Genomic DNA, 16713 nt, shown 5'->3' on the forward strand with positions numbered 1-16713 from the left:
TGTTGGAAACGTAAACTTCTTACCAAACACTTTATTGTCATTAACCTCTGTCCCTGTCCTTGTGCTTACTATAGCCACGCAGCATCTTTTCTTCTCTGCTGCTTGTTTTATTTTGCCATCCATTAATATAAACCAGAATATAAGCGATCAATATTTCCCATCTTTCAAGCTGGCTGGACGTTGGAGAGCAATTTCAGTGAGATTGTGTTCTGGCGGGTTTTATTTGCGACTGGAAGCAGATACTTCTCTCTCTCTCTGTTTATCGTAGAAATGAATGGGAAGTGAAATCTGACATGAGTGCACCTTCAGAAGAGGTCAGATCAGGCAGGATAAGTGAAACATACTGTGTTGGTGGATCATAGGTGTGCAGCGTTTTTACGGTTTAAGATTCTGCTTCTTAGACACAAGAAAACACAACGACAGACATCTTTCAAACCTCAGCACTCTCGTGCCCCCACCCTGGTACAAACTCAGGTAATTGCACACAATTAAGGAAAGTGAGACTGTGACCACATGTGTACGGGAATTAGCAAAACAAACATTTTCCTCTGCATTTGAGCCTCTTGTTGACAGGTCACTAAAACTGAGGTTTTTAAATCATCTTCCAAAACGCAGATTTTTCAAACTCCAAACTTTCTGTGTATATGTGTCTACATGTAAAACAGAGCTTTTTGGAAACGTTGATGTCATCCTGTGTAATGGCGAACTGCTGCTTAGTTTACTTTTGGTTAGCACTGCTAAGCCGTGTGCCAGAAAGGTAATATATAGCTACAAATAAATAAACAATTAGCTACTATGGTTTGTGTTTATACGCGTCTATCTTCAAAGAAAATAAGCTCACTGCACATGCTCAGAATGTTCTCTGGTATATGAGGAATCGTTGATGTGCTTTTTCGACTGGTTAGAATCATTTTGGCGCTTGTGTGTCTACGAAGATATTTTGTGAAACAAAAGTCATGTGGACAGATTTTTTAGATTAAAGGGGAAAATATCTGTTTCAAAACATAACCTTATAGGTGTGATCAAGGCCTGAGTGTCTCATTTACATTCATATTTAATAAATCAGATTACTACAGGAAGATGACCGGGTTACTACAGTGCATGTACTCTCAGTGAATGAGTCCTATAGTCACTACTGAGAGAACCACTGGCATGAGCTGGGCTGAGAGAAACCTGATGGATGTTTCCCAAAAAAGAATTGCTTAGCCATTATTGCTTATCTCACCTTCCAAACCATGAAAATGCTAATCACCTTGCCTCTGATGCACCAATTTGCAGGCCTGCCAGTGCAGCTGCAGAATAGGTTACATCCAATTCATTATTGGTACCCCAAAGCCTCGATACTCCAGGTGCAGCTGGCCGCAATTTGCCAACCAATGCTTCATAATTTGGAGGTGAGCACCAGTTGTGTCCCATAGAAAGGGTAAGCCACCACCACTGTTGTCAGCCTGTGCAGCGTGTATATAATACTGGCAGCGAGGAAACATGACATTTGCTATTGTTGCTCTCCAGGCCGCGCTCGCAAGCAGAATTTTAATGAAGGTGCTAAAAGTTTAATTACCAAGCAAGAATGGACTGCACACAACCTGCCATATGCTTAATATGAAAGCTGCTGAATGGGGTTTTCATAGCGTATCCCCACTGTATGTGCCCTTACAAGCGTATAGTAAATTCATCCCGTATTATACCGTGGTATTATAGTAGCCTTTTAAGAATGACATTGACTTTGCACCCTCATTGTTTGGGGTCCTGCAGATCCCACTATGTAAATCTGTTGATTCTTTCTGACTAAAACCAAAGCATTGAGGTGTAAACTCTCCCTGTAAAGCATTATCATTATAATACAAAGTAAGGGAATATTTCATGTTTTATATTCTGTCTGGACCATGCATGAACAAATACTGAGGTGAGGTGTTTCTGTTATTTAGTCTACCCTCACTAATACAGACGAGGCAGACAAACTGCTGGAAACATCTATCACTGTCCAAAATGATCAGAAAGTTCAATCAACACCTCTCTAAAACAAAAACTTAACATTATAACCTTTATTTATTAGTTATTTTTATAGCTTTATTGCATACATGATTCATTGCAGGACTGTTGTGTTTTAGTTAGGTGTCCCAAATCAACTGGTGTATGTGTCAAAAAGTCATTAACAGAACTTGTTATCTCACATTTTGACATCACGTTTGTTGTCACTTAGACACCAGAGAGGTCTGACTTCCTGCTAAACCTCTTACGAACAAAGAACATTGGGGTTAAGCCACAGTAAAAGAGGAAAGTAATTATAATTCATGATGAGGTGAACAGAAATGTCTCCTCACTCGGCAACAAAGAGATGAGTGAAATGAAGCAACGTCGAAGATGATGACAACTAGTTTGAAATACGTCAGATGTAATATTCGCTGCACAAAAGAAAGAAGACCGAACTTTTGCAGCAGAGAGAAAACCTTTGAAAAAAAGTGTATAAATAATATCCTGAGGAAGGGGTCATTACTTTGTGGAGCGAGAGTTTGCGCTGCGCCGCCAGAACGCTGACCCAGCACAGGTAATTAGAGTTTGTGCAGTTGTGGTGTCAGAATAAAGCTCTGGTTCACGGGAAGTCTCACAGTGTGAAGTAACCTGATTTCACCCTCTGCTGCTGCCAGCCCATGCATTTCCCCCCAATTTTGGACTGCAGGGACAAATCATAGAATGAGAATACACAGGGGTAGACTTGTTTTTAAAGGTCGAATTTACTCAGTGATTTACATTGTGCTTGGGTTAGTGTCGTGAAAGACGTAGATGCCTCATTGAGCTTCTCCAGTGCGACGATGTGCTGCCTTTCTCTGTTTGATATCATTGTAAATTGAATATCTTTGGTTTTGGATCATTGGCCAGACAAAACAAGTAATTTGAAGATGTCACCTCGGGCTCTGGGGCATCGTGACGGGCATTGTTATGCCTCTGTGCTGGCGACAGCTGTGGCCGGAGGCATTATGTTTTCGGGTCGTCCGTCCGTCTGTTCATCCCGTTCTTGTGAACGCGATATCTCAGGAAGGCCCAGAGGGAATTTCTTCAAATTTGGCACAAAAGTTCACTTGGATTCAAGGATGATCTGATTAGATTTTGGTGGTCAAAGGTCACTGTGACCTCACAAAACATTTTTGGCCATAAGTAAAGAATTTATACGCCAGTTGTGGGAAAATTTCGCATGAATGTGTTCAGCTTCATTGTGGTGTCATAATATTCTGCAAAAACACTTTTCACGTCATAATTCAACACCATAACCAGGAACGGAAGGGCAGATTGTCTTGGTCAGATGCTGAATTGGCGACACTAACTTTGGGTGTCCACCTTGAAACTGTGGTGATTGTATAGATCTTCTGTGCTGCCGGGTTGAAGATGTCTGTGAAGCATCCAGATTTTACAGTTTGCAGCTTGTTTGCAACAACATCCATATCTGAAGCACTGTCCCCTGTCATGGCTCAGCGTTCTTGGCCAAGTATGTTTTTTGTTTATCTCAATGAACTTACACATGAAAAGACCTGCAGCTGTAGTGCAGGTGATTATTGTTGCACCATGTGATCAAGCTCTCTATCAGCCCTCTGTACTGCTCTGGAAAAACAGTCTCTAAGTGAAGACAGCATGTTTCACACTGGACATTATTCACTGGAATCACAGATGTTAATATAATGATAGCTTCCATTTAGCCAAAAATACACTTAATACCCTTCAATATCTTCACCATGTATTATAGTGAAAGATATTTCATGACTCTGGACAGACACAGATGTGAAGTGCAACTTGACTGGTTGGTGGAAGCATACAGCCACAAGGTTGTAATTCTAGTTCATTATTTTTTTACATTGTTTCAGTCCTAATGAATTAATTGAGTAAGTGATCACTAAATTAACCAATGATGAAAATAACTATTATTGGAGCCATATAGAGAAATAATACTCAATAGTTTCCTGTGTCCCCCACAATGTGGTCTCAGAATAATGATTTAATAAGGACAAGGTAGGAGCTTGTTAATGTGTATTCGTGCTTTCAGGTGTTTCAGTAAGAATCTATTTATATATCATCAATTTGTATCATTTAGGTTTAATTCCAAGCATGCATTTCAGATCAGTAATTGCTGCTAATTAAATGAGTTATCAGGGTTCCTACAGTTTTCTATTAATTTTAATCTCAGTTTGACTTTTTTGAACATCATACAGAGGATGTTAAGTTCTTGTAACTAAATCAGCTCTTGTAAATTGTACATACTCAACCATGCACCCTGCTGTTAATGTATATTAGATTTTTTTTGTTATGAAATCAAAACCAATACAGTACTTTATATTATCGCACAGGAAATGAAATGATATGTCATGAAAATCTACTGCATGTTACATTATTGATAACAAATTGAATGTAGCTCCACCCAAACAGCCTCTTGGATGACTGGTCCATTCAACATAAATGCCAGCTGAGCTGTGTAAATATTGTGTTCTGTTTAAAGACGCGGGACCTGAGGACTGGAGGGGGAGAATCTCTTAACAACGTCAGTGACATTCATAAATGCATATGCTCACAGTGGCTGAGTGGATGATACTCAGAGAAACATCTGTCAGTGAATAACAGCTTTTATTTGATGCCTGCAGACCATCTAATGGGTACATCTGTGAGTTACTGTCTGCATTAAACACATAAATTATCTATAGTTTGTGTGGAAATGCCCCTAAAGACAGCTGACCTTGGATTTCTCCACTCTATATTTTTTGAGCTATAAAACTGTCCTCTGGACGCAGGCCGAAGCCCTCCCTGCAGAGTCACTGTATTTGATGTTGCGACTGATTGACTGAAGGTCAGCGCTGTCAAAGGAGCAGCGTGCTGGACATTTATAGCACGCCGTAATCTTCAAGTGATACATGTAATTCATTAAAAAGTCTTGAGGTTTTCAGAGAATAATGAGAGATGCTGACAGAATCTTGGCTCGGAGCTCTGCTGAGTCATGTTCACTGCCAGAAGTTTTGCCCAGAAAATACGACGTGATGTTTAGTTGTGAAACAAGGACATTATTTGTGATAAACGGCAACCAGCTTGGCCCTTAATTGACGCAGTGAGGATTATAAAAACATGATCTCTGGTACAACAAGCCTCTGCTTTACCAACTGTGATGCATCTCTTAGGATTAAACAGTTTTGACACATTGTTAGGCACACTAGTGGCTCTATATCACAACAATGGTCGGTTTGCCAGTCCACAACTTGATGTTGCTGACTTTTCCTCTTGTGCCACCATGAAGTTGGATGGAATACTATTAAATTTGGTTCAGACATTCATGTTGAAAATTTAACTTCATCCCATGCTTTTAATTATAACCAAATACCTGTAAAACGTGTGACATTTCCAAATTCCCTAATGACTTGTGTGTGTTTAGTGCTAATTAACAAATGCTAGCTTGTGAACGCCCTGAGCTAATAGGATGAACATGGTAAACATCATACATGCAGAACGTTAGCATGTGTGCATTGTCACTGTTAGCATGTTAGCATAATAATGTTAGCATTTAGCACAAATCATTGCTATGTCCAAGCACAGGCTGACAGAGCTGCTAGCATGGCTGTAGACTTTTTCAGCATGACAGTCTGACTTATGATCACTGGTTGCCACATTCAATAATGATAAATAAAGCTGTCTGATTTGTGTTTTGAGCATTTATAAAGCTCACATTTCACTGTCAGGTTTGCGCCTGAAAGTTGGGTCGTAACTGTTGGGATCAAGGATGTGGCTGTACGTCACTGCTGGCAGTCTCCTCATGGAGGACACTGTGCTGTCTGCACTGCAGACAACGTGATCATCGTAGATCATCATAGCACTTCCTGTGATTGGAATTGGGGCCAATTTTAAGTAATGGTTTTGATAAAATGAGACCTCTGCATTTGCCTCTTCTAATCATCCAGAAAATGGGGACAGAAGATCGGCCACATTCATCTGGGGACATGCGTGGTAGCAGGTTGCATGCAAACGCCAATTACAGGTTCACTCTTAACCCAAGAGAGAAGCTTTCTGAGTTGCCTGCCCATTACTCTCACTACGAGGAGTTTACCATTTTCCCATGCAGCCTTTTTTTCCTCCTTTGCTCCCTCCTGTTATACCTTTTTGCTCCTCTCATATGCAAAGCACTTTGGCACTTTGTTTACAAGTGCTTTAAGGAGTAATCTAGAAAATTATGTAATGGAAAACTTCAGCTAATTGTGCCGCTTGGGCTTGACTCCAAGAGATCTCTCAGATGTTGCTGTTAAGGGAACTGTGTACCAGTTAAACTTGTCAGAGCTTTGAAGGTGGGGAGGTTGAGGTGAGGACAGGAGGAGGTACGGGAGGATGGAAAACACTGCATAAAGAGGATGGTGGATATAAAATATCAAAGCAGAGAACTTAGAACAGTTATTGGATAAAGCCTGGAGGCTGTGTTCAGGATGGTTGTCTTCTTTTCAGTATGTGTGGTTCACATGTTGATTATGTTGTGATCAGGAAATGAATCACATTTAACGCTTCAGCATCTATACGTTTTCATGCTAAATTGTGTTTTCTTCATTCCGATGTGTCTTTGTAAATCTTCTCTGTAATGCAGCAGGTTGTTTACTCATTACAGTTGTGTTAAAGCTGCTATTGTGGGTGGCAATGAACTGTTCCATGTACTCCCACAGGCCTGAATACTGCAGTTCAGTTAGTTGGGTATTTTATGACTCATCATAATGGTTTTACATGATTCGTCCTTAGGCGGTAAAATTGGGAATTAAAATTGTGAAAAAGTGTAGCCAAGACAAAATGTTCTACTTCTGTGTATATCAGTTTTTTAAGGATCAGACTGCCATTATTCTCTGTTATCTAATATTCAGCAAACCCCAAGTAAAAAAAAAACAAACTAACAAAGTGAAAGTTCACTGCCCTGTCTGTGGCAGTCAGCCCCAAGCCCATTAACTCCCACTGAAGATACAGATTCTTAAAAACAAGTCACGTATATACTGTATGTTTAAAAAAGAAGAAGCTTTTTTTAAAAAAAAAAAAAAAACAGCTGGGCACTGTAGTTCCTCACAAACCTCAGTCAAACTGGACTAAATAGTGCATTTGTTGGGGACTATTTTTAGATGCAGATTAGTACACATTTGCTACTTTTATTTATGAGAACAATGTGATATTGACTCAAAATAAAGTACAGTGTCCATGTTTATTGTAATGAAGGAACATGTCACTGAGTGTAAAGGTGTGGCTCATTGGTGTGTTTTTAATAGTTGAGGCTTAAAGAAACAAGCTGTATCGACTTTCGAAACATATGCAGTACAGGCAGAATGAATTCATTGTTAGTTTTGGTCTTTTCATGGGATTTGTTGACAATCAGAAAATGAGAGAATATCACTGCTCTGACCCAGTAATGCATTTCTTATGTTGCCAGTTAAGTTGGTGTTTTGGTTTTGCACGGATTAGCGATGTGTTTCACAGATCAGCGCATTCGCTCTTTAGAATTTGGGATATTGGAGTTGCAAGTTGCAAGTCATCTTCATGTACTATTTTATCTTACCACAAGGAAGCCTCCTCATCCTCCAAAGAAATCAGAACTGTTAAAGCAATAATTGTGGGGTTTTACCCTGTTTTTTTTAATGTGCTTGGCTTTCTATGAAGTTTCTATTTCTTCTCAGAGAGCTTGGCCTGGCCTGAGACCCCTGACTCTGAGGTCCATCGAGGCGTTGCATGTGATATCGGGCTTTACAAACAGACTTGACTTGATTTGACTTGTGGCGTGAGGAGCCACAGCCTGTCACTTAGCCTCTGTCACTCGCTAAGTGACATCAAGGGCAACATGATGCCTCTCAAACTGCGGCCTCAGCCACTGGAGAGCACAGCGATCATGAGCTCTGTCTGGCCACATGGCACGTGATAAGCTTGACTCTGCAGTTCTTTCAATTTTGTGTTTATTTTCCTGAAAAAGGGTTGTAAGCAAAGTGACGAACATTCAAGTGAGAGGTGAAAAACACACAACCTGATCTGTTTTTGTTTTTTTTTTTCCCTGATGCTTGCTTTACTCTCTTCCGGCATAAAATATTTACCAACTGCTCTTAGCAGAACAATGCTGACTTGCAACAGCTGCTTACTATACTCTGGTGTGTGTGTGCTTGCATATGAGACCGTTGGTGAAGTGCATATAACAAGCGGGTATGAACAGTGATCATGTGCAAGGTTTTGGTTTTTGGAGGCATCCTTAGTTGTTGCTGTGTTTTATAGCACAGTTATGAGCAGCCACTTGACCGCAGCTGCTGCTAATTGTCCTGTTTTCAGGTTTGTTTAAGGATTACAAGAATAATACACTTGCGTGAAGCCTAATGCATCGCAAATGTGTTGTCATCAGTCAAGGCTGCTTTTCTTTGTTTCTAAACACTGAAGATATATTGAAGACTGAGATGCGTGATGTTCTACTGTAATAGCGAGCCCGTCCTAACCAGGTTATTACGACCCACATTTCCGTTTATTGTTCCGTTCCTGTAGTAATCATGACGGGAGCAAAGGAGGAAGTCAGGTGACACAGAATAAGGAGCGAGAATGTTTGCGTTTGGAGGAAGGTGGGGTGGATGGATGGGTCAAACAAACACTGGACAAACCAGGAGACCACTGCTGTTTCCTGTGTGAAGCCCTAGGTTACATGACATACTTACGATACATCATGTACATAACAGTAAAGTACTTATTTAAACCTGTGATCTTTTCCTAAACATAACCAAGTAGTTTTGGTGCCTAAACCGAAGCTAACAGCAAGCGTTTGATAAACATTAACAACGTGAGGATGGAGGTCCGGTACATTGAAGGTCTACAGGAAAAACACATTTCAATTTATTACCATATGTCATGGTTAGGGCAGACATTTTGACCTAAAATACATAGTAGATTAATTGATAATCAGATTTACCCCAATAATGATACAAGTAACAGTGATTATTTTTATATGTCAGCACATTTATTTACTGTGTGACTGGGCTGTTTGCTTGTTGGTTGGTTCTGGTTAGCTGTTGTTGGTTATTGTGGCTATTATTGACAATTAGGGAAAACTGCAATGTGAGTGGATGTAGGTGAGTAAGAGATTCATATTGTTTGTGTGTTTGTTTGTCTCCTCTGTCAGATAATGGAAACTTTCTGGGAAAATGCCTCGCAGACACTTGTTTGACATGTTTGCAACGTGTGTGTTTATATTTTTCTCAGTCGATCTCGTCACTATGTTCTCTGACGGTATTGATATTTGCAGGTGGTAAAATGTTAGAAGCAGGTTATAATCAGATATGGTGCCTGTTGTGTCCATAATATTGATCTCCATGAAAATGCGGCATTTGATTCTATTCAATAGATGCACCAGAGGAAAAGGCTTCAGGTGTGAAATGCAATAAGCAGTTGTCCTGACACACACAGGAGACATATGTCGGGGAATTAAAGTAAAATTTTTATAGAGGGAAGTTGTTCTCCACTGATTCCTCACTGTAATTTTAATTGCGACTAAACATGATTTACACATGACGACAAAATGAGCGATATCTTTTTAAAAATGCACAAGTCATATCTTGTTAGTGGGAACTCAGCAGCTTCCGTCTGTCAGCAAATATTCTGAGGCATAATTAAATCCCTTCCACTTGAGTGGAAGCATTATCTTGGTTGCATGTCAGCTTGTCAAACCAGACGTTGTATCAGAAAGTCAAACAAGTATAAAGCATGCTATAGGTTATTAAATCACAGACAGATATACAAGAGGACACACACGGCAGCGCACACACACACACACACACACACAAACTGTACAAAAGCAATCAAGCACAGAGCAAGAAAACTCATATTGGCATCTGGAGCACCGACTCCATCCAGCTATAACACTTAAAAAGCAAAAGAGAAGTGAAAAGCTCAGCAGCGGGTAAACAGTAATTTGCTGCTGCATTTTTGTACACAGAGAGCTCAGTCAATAGCTCAATGCCATGCTGTGTGGCATAGCATTTTGGAAATGCATTCATACGCTGTTTGTGCGGAGGATTAGCTGCTTATGAGGTGTAAAAAGTTCATGGGGAAGTTTTTCTGACCTGATTAGGCATGGAAGAGGAAATTTGTGTGACCCTCTGGTTAATCCCCTCCATGCATAATAAATGTTAACTAGAAGAGCACTATGAATCTGTCAGAGGCTAAGTTGGGAAGATAAAAAGTAATATGTGTGATTGCAGCAATTTGAGGCTACGTCTATAGATCGTAAGATCATTATTCACTGTTTGTGTAAATGCAGTGATGTGGTAGAAGAGTTTTATACCCCATAGAGCAGCTGGAAATGAATCGTTGTTGCTTCTATGTTAGATACAACAGTCATAAGGCTTAATTAATGAGTTAGTAGACAGTGGAGTTATAGGACAGTCAAAGCTTTGCTATTGTTCAGTATGACCAACACAGAAGGACGTTCCACTTGGAGGCAGGGGGGAGGGCGGGGGTGTTTTCTGAAATGGTTCTGCCCACCTTGGTAGTCACTGTGAGGAGGGGCTTCCCTTCTGATGACGCCTTACTTGGTATCTCCTTCAGGACCATGGCAACAGTCTTATCTGCAGCCCTAGAGTCTTTCCCCTACAACAGTGAGATCAACAATGACTTGTGTCAGGACAGTTGGACAACTCAGTGCTTTTTGCCCCCGTCCAGGGCATCTTACAGAAAAGACTTTACCTTATGATGATGGAAATACTGCGTGGGTCTGTCTACGGTAACACAACATCCACTGAAGACATTTCCACAAGACTATGGGGATGAAAAGAGGGTCACTGCACAATGTAGAGGGTTGACTGTAGACAGTGATGAGCATGGTTGTCCACAGCAGTACTTATCCAGTACTTATGAAGACAGAATATCATACAGAGCTCTATACACAGACCATGTTATTTACCAAGAATTATGCACAGTGTGTGGCAGATGAACGTCCATGTCTATTGGGCAGCTAACTGATGTAACGTATCTCTGTTTGCAGTGATTGTAAAGCTACGTTATGCATGTTGCAATAGCAAGATTAGAGTTAACTTAAAGTCTCAAACTTTACTGTAAAAGTAATGTGATGTGTAAACGCCTCATGCTGTCAAGCTCAGCTGATCTGCGAAGCTTCACTCATAAAACCAAAGTCAGTTCATTCTGATTGGTGAGCTTGCTTGTTAAAGGGACCCTGTGGAGTTTCTGACAGCTATGTAGTCCCTGTATTGTTTTGCTCACTTGCACATGCATGCAAGCATGCGAGTGACGCAACATACGTTCCTGTCCACTGATCGACAAGTGGCAGCAACAAGCCAGGAAACGTAGAAACTAAACATGAATGTAAACAGCCAATGTTTTCGAAAGACAAATGTGGTCAAAAGTCTCCTTCAATTTTTTTAATTGTTACTTCTTGAGTGCACCGCAAGTGTCACACCAATGATTATACCTGGCGCTAAACTTTCTTTGGTTGGTGACAAAGAGAGAGAAAGAGTTGTAAGTGTATATCTTTATTGTATCTTTAGAAATACTTGATTGTCACATACTGTATTTTGGCAGCATTATTCACTTATAATGAACTTAATTACTCCCCAGTTAGTAATAATATTAGTTATTCATTTACACTCCCTTGTAAAATACATTTTAATCAGCTTTGGACATAAAAAGTTAATTTGGTTCTGAACAAACACAGAGAGACATACAGGCAGCTGCATTATCAAAATATCAGCTACCTGTGCACTGCTGCTCAAGTCATATCACCTTATTTGAGTCGTGATCCTCATACTGTTGGTCAGTTTGACAAGTTTGCTACTCAAACATGAACAAGCTAAATAGTTAATTATTTTGCCTTATTTTGATACTATACAAGGTTTTCAGTCGACAGAGGTAATAAGATCACAGTATAAGCCTGTAATGTGACCTTCACTATACCAACACATACGCTCCGAGCATATACACATGAACTCTGTCTACCACCCACAGCACCCCAAAGGAGGAAAACTGCGCAGAGCTCGTCTGATAATTGCCAAGTCGACATTACATAACAGTAAAAATTGATTACATAAGAGGTCAAATTGATTTTCCAGCCTATTGTCACCATTTTCACCTTGACTTTATGGAAGAGGCTGGACAGCAGAAACCACTAGCTTCCCCTCAGACATTCATTCACTTCACACTTTACCTCTAGACAGAAGAGACGTTATATTGTACACTATTAATCATTTTAGGACACACAGATGTTGCAGAATTCGAATTGTCACAGGAGACTGCACATTTCATCTCAGAAAAGAGCTCCATCCTCCCGCAATTAAATTTGCTGACCGGAGACAAAAGTGCTGCTCATCACACTCAGCTCCTACGTTTTGTAGACTCAGTGTAGCTGAGCATGAAGCACACTGGAAGCCTTTTAGCTGGATCTTATTAGGGCTTTTCACATTTCCACTCACCAGAAAAATGAATTAGGCATTTCTTCCCCTGATTTCCTCAACTGATCATGTCACAAAATGCATGTGCCTGGCCTGGAGGGAGCGTTCCCTTGAAAGCCTAATGCTCCTAATCAAGTCCCCAGAGCCACCTGCGCCCACTCTCTAGCTTAGTCTCATTCAGTACAACTGAACAACAGCCATCACCAAGGCGATGCCGGTAGCAAAGCGGCGTTAATGTGGCCAGAGATGATTCTGAAAAGCTCTAAACATTTGTTTTTCATCGTTTTTCTAAATGGATGATGATGCAATTCGACAAGTGCTCACTGCTCCTTCTGTGCCGTATGTGCAGGTATGGTGAGAGCCAACCGTGTCGAGGATATCTCCTACCAGGCACGCAGTCAGTTTGTATTGGTTTACAGCCTTGGCTGGTCTGCTGTTTTGCTTAATGTTGACTTTTGTGTAAGTAGCTCTTATTTTTCTATGAATGAACACAGATAAGTTTGGCAGCACACTGCAGTGGATAGCTATCTAGAAACCTTATAGCCTTGAGTTTTATTTCCAACTTGGTTTTCCCGACCAACACAGCTGTTTGAAACATTGACAAGAAGATTTTTACATTCTGAAAATAAGTAGGATGAAGGCTTTTTTTCAAGCATGCAGGCTGCCAAAGACACACATACGAGTAATTAATTGTTTTGTTTAAGAACATCTGATTTCAGTGTCGGAGCTGCATGAAATGACAATAACACATTTTCATTACATTGTTTTCTTCCCGAGTACAGCAGCCTCTGACTAAAGATTTGGTCACCGTGGGGCTGTTCTGGAAGATAAAATTAATAAAAACCCAAAACAAATTATCCACAGCAGATGAGATTGACTGCAGCATTATGCAGACAGTTTAATCATATCATTAGGTGCTGTTGGTGGCAGAGGATGTATATGTTAGCGTTTATCAGGAGGCTCAGAAAATCCATTTACATCCATCTCCCAGCCACCGCAGAGCGTTCATCGCCCCAAACTAATGCATTTGCCGGGAAGTTGTTGTCCGACACAAGCATTCTCATGGAGGATTGATAGGACTGATTCATAGGAAAGTTAAAACCATAAGCTTCAGTGTTAGTGACACAGAGCTGTTGTTTCTAGAGGGCCAGAGAGAGTTTGTTCCTCTTGCATTAAGTTGTTTCTATTCTGGGGGAAAATATCATTACTCGAGAAATTTGCTTTAATGCTATGATCGTCTCATTGAGCGACTATTGCATTGTGCTTCCTGGCTAAGTCGCTGTGTTCAAAGTTCCTTTCTACAGTCAGTAAGAGGTAACAATGATGAATCCTTCAGCTAAGAAGTGAATGAAAGCCAGCTTTATCCATTCAGAGGACTATTTTTGAAAATGTAAAAAGAATCTTTTGAACATTTAGCCCGAAAAGCCTTGCAGCCCTTTTCAGACATGGCAAAAGTAACACAACTGGCTTCATCTATCTGTTAAAGTGATGGCTTTTTGCCAGTCAGACGTCATTGTGCTCCTGACCTGGTTTTAATGAGGGTCCAGTATCTGCTTTCCATCAGAGACAACCTGCAGTCAGCCACACTGTTTCCAGTACGAGACTGTTCGAGACCAAATCTGATGACTTGTGATATTCCCATCAAGCAGTTCACACATGATGAAAGTCAGAAAGTGTATATTATACCACACTGTGCCACTTTTTTTGTTATGCATGTTCTTGCTTTCAGTGTCATTTACGATGAAAAAGGGACTGAAAAAGTCAAGTATTCAGTAAACTGGACAGGTGTAAAAATCACTTCTGTATTGTAATGGATCCCAAACAAAGGAGGCCTGGTGGCTCAGACTAATGAGGAGTGAAATTGCATTTTTATTGCACACCAGCTATATTGTACCATCTTTTGTGGCATTCACAAGACAGTAATCAAATCATCTATGTTGAATTTAATGCGTCATGGCTTCTACACAAAGAAATGAAGTTTGTTACTGAGCCTCTTTAGAGATGAAACACTGTAAATGTTTGCAGGATAGACAACATTTGTAGGGGTTAGAGGGTCAAAACGGGTCGTTGGACATGGGGCCAGGTTCCTGTTCCATGCCTTATTATAGCAACGATGGAAGTCATCTCATAATCTTTTCCCATCAGTAGGCCTCTCCCCTCTCCATTAATTCTCCATTAAATTTTCATTGTATCGATCTTAAACATATACTGTAAAGACAAGTAAAGAAAATAAATCATTTACAGTTATGGTCTTTTGATGAAGCAGATTTAGATTGTCCAGACTGTCTGCTGTCTTGTTTCCTCATAATGGTATTGCATCTGCTTTGGGGTAATGCAATCTTGACTTACAGTTGTTCTGTGAGAGTATGTAAAACAAAACAAAAGTCAAGGGTTTTGTGGAATTGACATAAAGCACTTAGCTAATAAAAGGTGGACTGTACAGTGGCCCCTTTCTTCATAGTTCATGTAAGAGACGGATTTCATGAGGGAATACCTACTGCTCAAAATCAGGGCGCCTCTCTGTTGATCTGTTTTATAGTGTTAATCTGGTGACATTTAAGTCCTGCATTATATAACAGGAGATAGTTCACTACAAGATCTGTTTCAGAAATAGCCTTCCATATAAAGCACTGGTTGTGGGCAGGTAAAAAACCTGTTGTTTATCCTGTCTCATTTCACAGTACTAACATTCAAATATGAATGTTGAAGAAGGAAATAATATCATTTCCTCACTGTATTGCATGGTCAGTACCTGGAAACCACATGCTACAGTATCAGCTGGCTTTGATAATGCTGTGCTGTGTTTGATTCTTTTGTGGGTGCCCCTGGCAGACCTCTGGCCTCTCACCTCTGGCATGATTCGCTCTTGGCTTCAGAGAGAAGCTACGAACAATAGCTGTGATGCTTTTCTGCAGGTGGAAAGTATATCACAGTCAGGGATGAGCACATATTCTGCATGGCACACTACTGGCTAAGTGGGACTTGGGGAGCTTGTGTAAATAAGTCACGATAAGGTAGATCTCCTGCACAGGGAACAGGCGCCTCAACTGAGGCTGGTTCTGGTTACCAATCAGAGCTCCATACATTATTTCAGTCAATAAATATGCAGTAAGAATTAAATGATAATGAAGCTTTAACAGCTTTGTCTTTAAATAGAAATTATGAACAACATTGTTGGACTTATGACTTGGACAAACAGCTCTGGTTGTGGTTCAATGACAAGGGCTCGCAGGTTAAATCTGAGGGGCTGCGAAATGATTAATTAGGTAGGACGTCATAAAAATTTAAATTTAAGCTACACAAATTTACCTTCATTTTTTTCATTGCTTTCCTCTAATCTTAGCCTTTTTTTTTTGTAAATTATTAGATAATTTTAGGTGTTTCAGGCATCTCTCTAAGTAAAACAAGCTCACAGGGAAAAAAAAAAATCATTCTCTGGATTGATCTGGTCACAGTCGGTGGACATGCAACCAGTGGCAGCAGGTCATAGGTGGACAGTGTTTTCTTTTAAGGGGTCACAAGCTGAACTGGTCAGACACAACTGGTTATGAGCATTTTTGTGCCAAAACAAGTACCAGAATTACAGTGTACCACCACATCTCTTTAACTACACCCTCAGCTGTGCCGCTGTATTCACTTCGAGGCAAGCAGGTTTGTTTGTTGCCACAAAAAGGACTTGTATTAGCATTTCTGCAGGCTTTGCTGGTGGGAAATTATAGTCCACAGCGATGTCCTTTACAAACACACCAAACCTTCAAAGGAAGAGAGAATTATGCAGAGTCAGACACATTTAATCACATTGGACACACGCACACACACACTGTGGGCAACTGAGTCTGGTGCTGAGGCTCAGAGTGTTACAGGATCCTGAACACTCCAGATATTAAAGCCAATAACTGCCTTCCAATAGTGCTAATACTCCGGATAAGCTAGGCTAATACCTATAAATGTTACCGTGGGTCTTCAATTTTATTGCTGCCATTTCAGCTGAAGCGGCTCATGAGGAGGTTTTCTATCAGTGTGACATGTCCTGTCACTGTTTATTGGCTTTCATGCACTTTACGGGGGATTGCTTCTTATAATGAATGGAGTACAGTGGCAGCACACATAATATGTCATAGAAAACAGCAACCTGACGTGGTCTCCAAAAATCATTTGAAGAATTTAGTGTGCTTACAGCTGCTCATACATCACTGTCCAAAACTATTGGCCTGCACTTTGATAGTGTTTGCAGCAGTGCCACATCAAAGACAAGAGATTTCTTTGTCGATAATGGCGAATACAAATCACGTCC

At 40.4% G+C, this 16713-nt stretch overlaps 1 protein-coding gene across 1 annotated transcript in view; it reads right to left on the reverse strand.

Moving 5' to 3' along the window:
* Positions 1–10569, reverse strand: part of pex5la (peroxisomal biogenesis factor 5-like a) — a 49081-nt gene extending 38512 nt beyond the window's left edge. Inside the window, exon 1 of the mRNA XM_041935143.1 lies at positions 10501–10569. Within this exon, the coding sequence (XP_041791077.1) occupies positions 10501–10569 (69 nt within the window). The remainder of the gene's footprint in view (positions 1–10500) is intronic.
* Between the last annotated feature and the right edge of the window lie 6144 nt (positions 10570–16713).

The sequence above is a fragment of the Chelmon rostratus genome, chromosome 4 (genome assembly GCF_017976325.1).
Source record: "Chelmon rostratus isolate fCheRos1 chromosome 4, fCheRos1.pri, whole genome shotgun sequence".
Taxonomy (NCBI): Eukaryota; Metazoa; Chordata; class Actinopteri; order Chaetodontiformes; family Chaetodontidae; genus Chelmon; species Chelmon rostratus.